General features: G+C 36.4%; 1 protein-coding gene across 1 annotated transcript in view; it reads right to left on the bottom strand.

The window, feature by feature from the left end:
- Window positions 1-8335, bottom strand: part of LOC103192135 (disintegrin and metalloproteinase domain-containing protein 5-like) — a 246507-nt gene extending 238172 nt beyond the window's left edge. The window contains exons 1-2 of the mRNA XM_007935062.2: window positions 8008-8335; window positions 7168-7247 (exon numbers count right to left, since the gene is read on the bottom strand). Of these exons, the coding sequence (XP_007933253.2) occupies window positions 7168-7247; window positions 8008-8335 (408 nt within the window). The remainder of the gene's footprint in view (window positions 1-7167; window positions 7248-8007) is intronic.
- Window positions 8336-9367: the final 1032 nt, after the last annotated feature.

The following is a 9367-nucleotide window of genomic DNA, read 5'->3' as shown; positions in this document are numbered from 1 at the left end:
AAAATAATAAAAAAAAAAGAAAATGACTTATATCTGTACTGGGCCAGATTAGTTTCTGAGTCTTGGTGAGCTTTTCAAAGACATGTAGGAGAAAGAAGCTTATGAGGTGAGCGTGTAATGTTAAATAAGGTCATGCTTGCTGCTATTGGTGATCCCTGCCACATGATCTGGTACTATTTATAACTGAGAGAATTGGTGAATGACTCAGGAAGACTTTCCAAAGCCAAATGGCAGTGTGGAGCAATAGAACTTGATATTAAACTGTGGAGAAAACAACTAATGCAGTAGATTGAAGCTGTCCATTTTCTGCTTTCAATATATCTGGCAACAATAACAACAATAATGCTACAATTAACCAAGTTAAAAGAGCCTCACTATAATATAGGTAGAGGTATGTGGTGGGGTAAATACCTTTTTTCCTCTTTGTTCAGAAAACAATTTTGTGGGAAAATAAGTTTAGAAATTGCTGAACAATAAATATCCCTCTTTGTTGTTCACATGAAAAAAAAAAAAAAAGAAATGCAAGTCAAAATAAGCAATAAGATATCACTCTAAGTCTCTCAGAATAACAAAACTCAAAATGCTGAATACTAAATGAAAAGAAAGACGAGAAGCTGGAGCCCACACACAGTGTTGTTGAGAATGTGAACTGGTATAAACAATGTGAATAGTATTTTGACTATACTCTTAAGTATATGCATACTCTAAGATATGACAAATCCACTCCTGAATATGTACTCCATAGAAAGTTTTACACAGGTCCATAAAGTAACAAAGTTAAGGGTGTGTACAAACTTTGTTGTGTGCTGTCATAGAGTTACAAATATATCACTCTAAAAACCAACAGCTATCAAGCCAATTCCTACTCACAGTGACTCTATAGAACAAAACAGAACTGCCCCCATAGGTTTTCCAAGGTTATCAATCTTCACAGAAGCAGACTCTCTCATCTTTCTCCCATGGAGCTGCTGATGGGTTTGAACAAATGACCTTCTGGCTACCAGCCGAATGCTTTAACCACTATGTCATATGTGCAGTATGGAATAATGAGTAGCTGTTAAACCTATGAAATAGATGCATATATGTCATTATAGATAAATGTACATAGAGCAACAATGATCTATCTTTAAAACATAAATTCAGATGGAAACTCAAAGAAACCTAATTAGATACATAGCATAACACCATCATATAAAATGAAATATATTAAAAATAACACTAGCAATTAGTATCCATTTTCTAGTCCAACATGACAAATTACCACAAATCTAGAAGCTTAAAACAGAATACATTTAGATCAGGAAGATCTAGGCCAAGGAGAGTATGTTCATGACCATACATAAGTTTGGCAGATAATATCTCTACATATATATTTGTACTGCTACAAGAATGTCCATATATATAGCCACAGGAGGCAAACATCTGATAACTTTTTAGCCACAACCAAACACCTTGAGGGAGTGAGTCACTGGACACATGCGTTTCGGACCATGGTCACATGAGGGACATCAAGCTCAATTGGCTTAACATACTAAACAAAAACATTGTTCTACATCTTACTTTAGTGAGTAGGTACTGGGGTCTTGAAAGCTTGCAAGTGGCCATCTAAGATGCAAGTTTGTCTCTTCGCATCTAGAGCAAAGCAGAATGAAGAAAACCAAAGACACATGAAACAAGTAGTCAGTCCATAGGACTAGTGGACCATGTGAATGAATGTCAACATACATGACTCTGAGACCAGAAAAACTAAACGGTGCCTGGCTACCTACCACTGTCAACCAATCAGAAAGGGATCAGAATAGGAGATCAAGGATAGAGTAGGAGAAAAATGTGGAACAAAACTCAAAATAATACAAATAAATAAAGACCAGCCTTATTAGTCTGAAAGACTAGTGAAACCCAAGAATACATCCCCCAGTCATATATATATATATATATATATATATATATATATATATGACATGTACTCTTTTTAATAATTGTGTCCTGTATTGACTTGTTCAGGATACCCTAAATGTCTACATTCAGCTTTTTGCAATAAATTACAAAAATTTGGCACTGAGAGCTATTTTCCACCAGAGTACTTGGTGCTTAAATCACGTAAATGGAAACACTACCTGAAAATTATACCTTCACAAATAAAGATCTGCACATTGCCTTATCTCTCCTTAACGTTTGCCTGAGGGAAGTCTGAAGTCGGGGGTGGGGGGGTCGCTGATAAGTTTATATTCAAGAAAAGACAAGACTGCTCTTTGGCCAAAGTCCCAAGTAATGAACAAGTTATCACCATTAATAAGAGATAACATCCTCGGGTCAGTGTATGTGCTCTGAAAATCCACCACTCAACAAAAGCCTCACTCAAGTAGGTTTTGAAAGGTAGAAAATCAATGACAGCCCCAAGCCTCTGAAAGCCAGTCAATCAGTGACAGCTCTCGGCTTCTAGACCACAATCAATCAAGTTCCTCAGTTCAGTGGGCAGGCTTCTCAAAGTCAGATAGTGAACTAGTAGCTTATTCCAATGACCATATTAACACAGCTAAAAGCAAAAGAACCAAACTCACTACCATGGAGTCGGATGCAACTGATAGCGACCCCTCCTTGGGTTTCCAAGGTGCTATCACTATGGAAGGAGACTGCCCAATCTTCCTTCAGAGGAGTGGCTGGTGGATTTTGAACTGCCAGCCTTCTGGTTAGCAGTCAAATGCTTTAGGCACTATGCCGCCAGAGCTCCTAACACAGCTAAAAGGCTGTCAAAACCAAAACACTTTCACTTCTGAAAAAAACACCAATCCCTGAACTCCAGGTTTCCCAAAACTTTATATAAAATTATCTCTGTCATTGCTCAGAAAATTATGCTTACAAGGATAGCTGTCCCTTACACGCAAACAAGAAGTTCACTTCTTGTTTGCATCCCATAGCCGGTTTCATTTTTTCTTAGTTGTCAAATTCACAATCATTTCAATGGTTCAACATCTGTTTAGGATTAGTTATGAATTTAATTTAGACTTGTGACAGACTCAATGATTCAGCTGTGGGATTTTAAATTCCATTTTTCCAATTCTTGCCTTAGTTATAATTCTCTATTTTGTATTTGTGTATATTTGAACCTTAAAATGCCAAAACACAAATGTAATTTTGTGATAAGTTTTCTTAACAGTGAAAATGTATTAAATGGGGGAAAAGCCCTTTTGATTTATGCAATATGCAAGTGTTCATTTGACATGAGGAATTCCAATTCATAGAGACCCCCTCTGATTTCTGAGGCAGTAAATCTTTACAGAAGTAGACAGCCTGGTCCATCTTCTACAGACTGGCTGGTGGGTTTGAACTGCCAATCTTCTGGTTAGCAGTCAAATGCCTTAGGCACTACACTACCACAGCTCCTTTAAAAAAATGGCAGAAAATCAGATACCAGCATATACCAAGAGCTAGGTCTAAGGGATGAACAATTTCCTAAGCCAGTACTAAAAAAGGTGATAAAATAATTTTTTTTTTAATTAAGAGGAAATCAGATGAAGATCTAACAATTGCAAACTTACGGTTCTCCACACTGTGTATCACCATGAGTCTTTGAGTTGAAACAGCTGTTTGAACATACTGCTGTCAGAGCTATTTTCTGATTACAAAATTGCAAACAAATTTTCAAGGGCCAGGATAAAATCTGCAATAATTAAGGAATGCAATGGCTCTGTCTGCTATTAAAGAGATTATCAAAGATCTAAATGTGTCAGTGTATTAGGGCAGGAATAAGTACCAGTAATAACATGCAGAAAAAAAAATGTTCCATTTGGCTGTGTAGAATTTTTTTTTTTTTTTTAACAAAAAAAGACTTGCTAAAATGGCTTTTTCAAGTAAAATCCCTTCCAGATGAGACTTTAAAAACAATAGCAAATTTTTGCAAAGTGTGGTAGTTAAGTTTGTGTGTCAACCTGGCTGCGCCTGGATGAGTGGCTGGGCAGTTGGATGTAGTATTCTCCATGGTGAGACTGGTAATCACCTTCATGGTGGAATCTACTGTGAGCATTTGAGTAGCTGCCTTAGGAATGTGGTCTGCTTCCTATATATAAGGAGAAGCCTTGGGGGAATGACCTCTAGCTTATGGCATGCTTGAATTCTGCATGTAGCTGAGTCATTTAGCATCCTGCCATACTCTATCAATCTTGGGACTTTTGATGGACTTGAATTAATGACCTGCAGTGTGGTTTGGTAACATCTGAACTGGGCCTTATTACTTGTCAATCTTGGGCTTGTCAGACTCAGCAGCCAGCAGTTGAGTAAAGAAAAGCCTCCAGCTTCAGTGTGCTGGGAGAAGGAAGCAGAGTTGCAGTCCAAGGCTGAGGGGCTTTCACCCAGCTCCTAGAGCCTGGAACTTTGAACTCAGACTTAAAGCCTCCAAATTGTAAGAATAAACTGCTGTTTGTTAAGGCCATCCCATTTGTGGTATATACTTGTCAGAGTAGTACTAGGTAACCAGAACATAAAGGGTCTCTTATTCAGTTAGGAATCAATAAGAAAAAATTCTATTGCTTTTGGTGGAGATAATAAAAATACAAATTTTAGTGGATGTTTCATAAAGATGCAAACAGTATTTATTTAAAATTGAAGCAAAGTGATTGTTGGCTGTCCTGCTCATACTAACAGTTCTTGATGCCCTTTCTACTGACATTGAGGTAAGTGTAGTGATATTGTTCTTTTGCAAAATCATTAATGTTTTTTGAACCAAATGATTAAAGTATTTCTGTGATTTTTTTAGCATTCAGTATTCTTCAATTTTCTTGTATTCAAAAACCCGGTGGCTCTCTTTAATAAATGCAGTTGAGTGAATGCTGTATAAGAAATCATTCCATTCTGAAGAAAGTCCCTGAGTGTTCTTATTTATTTATTTATTTTTAATAAGCCATTGAATGAAAACTATTTATTCCTTGTTCATAGTTTTTAATATCTTTTCAGCAATAGGATTTTGGAAAATAAAAGAGCAAACAGTGTTACTGACATATTCCATTGCTTGAAAGAACATGTTGAACATAAAGAATAGAAAAAAAAAGGGGCAGGGGTTCCTTTTAAGTGCCAATGCTCTTCTTTTAAAGGTGACAATTTTACTTATGAACAGGAAAATTCTCACTTGAAGTGGATAATTATTACAACACTTGATATGACTATCTTTTGAAGTAAATTTAATTCCTTGAGAACTCTGATTTTTTTACCTGGATGCTACCAATTTTCTTTTTTTTTAAGTATTTATTCTTGAGGAAAAAATGGAGCCATCATACTCCATGTTGTTGAAGAAGAGAATAAATATTGACAACAATGCTCTTTTGTTGTCCATGAACATTTTAAAAAGTTGTTGATCAAGAGACACAAAATAATCATGAAGACTGAAAAAGTTAAGAAAAGTACACATGTTCAGAAAAGTATACATGTTCAGTATACCATCTCATATTGCTAATGTTTAGCATGTTTTCTCATTAGCAAATATACAATGGACAAAAGAATGAAATGAGTTGGATATGATCACTGTAGCTACTATGTTACAGGATAAATGGAACATAGACTATAACTGCAAAGAATTTGAAAGCAAATTTTGCAAAACAAACTATTAAGGGTAGTAATAGGATCACAGAAATATAATTAAAGAACTAGATATATAATTTAGATTGTTATAATTTACTTCAGATGAGCAATAAATAATTTCTAGTATATAAACGGCTCAGATGATCTTTTAATTTTATCTTTATGTACATATTCTTAGGTAATTAGAAATAATTCAAATTTAATTGAGCATCTTGTATTTTCATTTGTCAAATCTAAGAACTCTGTATGTGCTTTCCTAGACATTTTTCCTTTTTGCAGGTCTTACCTCACATTATATCAGAATATTAAAATATAGTCACATCCTGCATTAACAGTAATTTTCTGTTGAAAAATAAAAGGGGGTCTTTTAAAATTGCTACAGTAAAACACATTGAATTTCCATATTATCAAATACCTTTTTTAAAATGCTAGGCATTGGACAAGTGGAAACTCAGAGATTGTATGCTCAGTGATAAATAATGGGGAGGAAAGGTTGGTATTATTAATCTCAGGAAAAGAAAATTAAACAAAAAGTCAAATAGAGCTCCCTTTTTCCAATCAGAAAAGGAAGGTGGAATGGGATTTATATAATATGTCATGGCTTATAATTCACTTGAAAGAGAAACAGGGAGTATGAAATGCATGCTGAGAAATAAAACCTACATATCAAAGGGGAGGGGGGAAGACCTGATACAAACAGTCAATCTTTATGTGAAATAGGGAGAGGTTTTTAAAAACTACTTAAAGAAAAAAATAATAATAAATTTTAAGAATCACAATTATTTTAAGTGTTATTATCCTATACTAGAAGGAATCAATAAGCATATTTTCCTGGAGAATAATTAGAGAAGGAGTATCTACTAATATCTAGTCTCAAACTGTGAAAGCCAAATGCTAATTATCAGGGAGGCCTGCCCATGGCTGATCACCATTCAGATTCTCACTTGCCCACTGAAAGGAGAGGCCAAGTAGATGAGCAGAATCACCAGGGTACCAAAAACCTCAATAATCAAATAATATTTTAATGCAATGCTTGTTGTTGTTATGTGCCGTCGAGTCGGACCCGACTCATGGTCCCCTCTTTGGGTTTCTGAGGCAGTATCACTATGGAAGTAGATTGCCCCATCTTCCTTCTGAGGAGTGGCTAGGGGGTTTGAACCACCAGCCTCCTGGTTAGCAGTTAAGTGCCTTAGGCACTATGCTACCAGAGCTCCCAATGCAATGCTTAGAAAATCAAAATTAATACAAAAAATCTACAATGAACAAAATATTCACATTTTAAATAAAGACAGAACTGATCCTGAACTTTTTTATTTGCTTCACTTGCCTCATCCTAATCCTGGGAGATCCTAGCTTTTTGCACCTCAGGTGAGTGGCTACCTTGTCTTTGTCTTGCCCTGGCTTATGGTGATCCTATTTCTATGATCCTTCATCTTCAACAGAAACACTTCCCCAAACACACACACATCAATATGCTCCTTGATTTGAACCTGTTCTGAGCTGTCAACTCTGCCTCAAAGAATTAAATTCCTGCTTATTTTCAGTAACTCTGATCTTGCCTTTTTAAGATATTATAATATATCATTTTCCAATTACATTATTCTCTGCATCTTTCTTGTTGTCAGATGATGAAATCTTCTCAGGAACTGTGGTCTGCAAAAATGTTTTATGAGAATCTAAAACAAAAATAAATTATGTTATTTTAATAACGTGATCTTGTATCATCCATTTCTAAAACTAATTCTGCATTTGTTTCTCTACATTATCAATGTTTGTCTTTTTCCTTTTGTATAATTTGTACATCTCTTCTCCCTTTCCACTGCCTTTCTGGTCATTCTTAACAAATTTCTGAAACCATGTCTGAATCTTTGTCAAGATCTCAAGTTTTTATTCTGTTTTACACACACACATACACACACATCTCTGAAGTTAAACAATTTTACTTAAGCAACACTGAGTAACAAATTCCACTGTTGTAAAGAGGCAGGAAATGAGAAAACACAGGTGAATCAAGAAAGCCAGATCATTTGCAGGGAAGTGAGAGATGAAGACTATTGGGTACAGGATGATCTACTGTTTTCAATGAAGTAAGCAGGTGGAGGATGGCAGTTGTCAAATCTGGAAATCATTAGAGAATGCCTTCTTTATCATTATGCAATTATTCCTAGAACAGCAGAATTCTGTATGGGCAAAAAGATCACGTATTTCATTTTTGTCCATTTTACAGATCAATAAAGATTTTCTGCCTAGAGACTGCCACTCTACCTTCTTTGTAACAGACCCTGAAGCAAGAGGCAAGGGTAAAATAGGCGGGGAGAGCAAAGGAGCCTACATCTGGACCCTGACCTGGAAAGAATATGCCCCTAAGGGAACAAATCCCCCTCAATAAGATTGGGTTGTGGAGGTATGGGAGGTGGATCAAGTAAGCTGACTTACTGAGGCCTGCGTGCACCTGGCCAAGTCCGGTGAGAAAGACCAGAAGAAGGAACATGGCTCCGCTGGCTTGGAGCCCAGCCCGAATAACAGCAGTTGAAACGTTAAGGCAACTATAAAGGCGCAGCTCGCGCAGGGCTCTGGAGCTCACGAGACTGGTGTAGGCGGGACCGGCGGCGGAAGACGAAGAGGAGAGCACATTTTGAGATGGTAAATGCGCAAGGCTGCTCTCCTTAGTCTCCAGGGAAGGGTGCGAGCTGAGACCATGACGTTCTGCTAGCAGGAAGCAGAACGTACAAGAGAAGGCTGTCAACCTCGGCACACATTCCATTTATCGTTAAAGAAGGAAGGGCTGGCAATTTTTACTTCTCAGGCAAAGGCATTTCTTGGTGGGGCTTTTGTTTGTATTTTTTAATTAGGTCATTGCTGTCTGAAGTAATTTTTAGCTGGAGTGACGGAGAAGAAACAAAGATAAAGATGCTCATGTTTATGAGCATATTTGTAATATGAGGAAACCAGTTTCCTCATTATACATTTGTATACCATCCAAATAGTTGAGCTAGAAACAGGCAAAATGCATATTTTGGCAAAAAATGTTCTAAACACTGTGACTTTCCTAAATACAATGACTGGAATGAATACATCATTATTGCAGAACACCTCCATCAAATCCCTGTTCAAATATTAACTCTTCTCTCTCTCTCTCTCTCTCTCTCACACACACACACACACACTCCTCTCTAATATCTCTAGTTAATATTGCCACACTCTGTGTAATCCTACAGCCCTTAATTTTTACTTCTATAATTCACCCTTTCTATATTCTGTCTCTATTAGGAGCATGAATAGTTTGAATTCTTGGGATTCATAGGCACCTCTTTCCTTGTCAGGAAAACCCACATCATATTAAATATATTAAAATACAACCACATTAACTATAGTTTTGTAAAGAAAAAAAAAAAAGCTAATATCATGTTTGTAAATTTGCTTTGAAAATATTTGGCTATTATGTAAACCTGAGAAACGTTATTAGGAGAATAGAATGATAACAATCTTTGAAAAGAACCAAGTGGCAAAGAAATAAGGTTAAAATATACACTGCCATCAAGTCAATTCTGACTCATAATGACTCCTGCTGAGCTTCCAAGGCTATAAATCTTTACCGAAGTAGAAAGCCTCATCTTACTCCTGCAAAGCACCTGGTGGGTTTGAAACACCGATCTTTTGGTTAGCAGCCAAACTAGAGCTCCTTAAGGTCAAAAGAGGTGGAATATAAATAAATAAATAATAAATTAATTAAACCAAATCCACAGCCATTGCACCAATTCTAACCCATAACAACTACACAGGACAGAATGGAACT

This window comes from Orycteropus afer, unplaced genomic scaffold, assembly GCF_000298275.1.
Source record: "Orycteropus afer afer isolate SDZICR_OR568_19922 unplaced genomic scaffold, OryAfe1.0 scaffold00024, whole genome shotgun sequence".
Classification (NCBI taxonomy): Eukaryota; Metazoa; Chordata; class Mammalia; order Tubulidentata; family Orycteropodidae; genus Orycteropus; species Orycteropus afer.
This window is presented reverse-complemented; position numbering and strand designations above follow the sequence as displayed.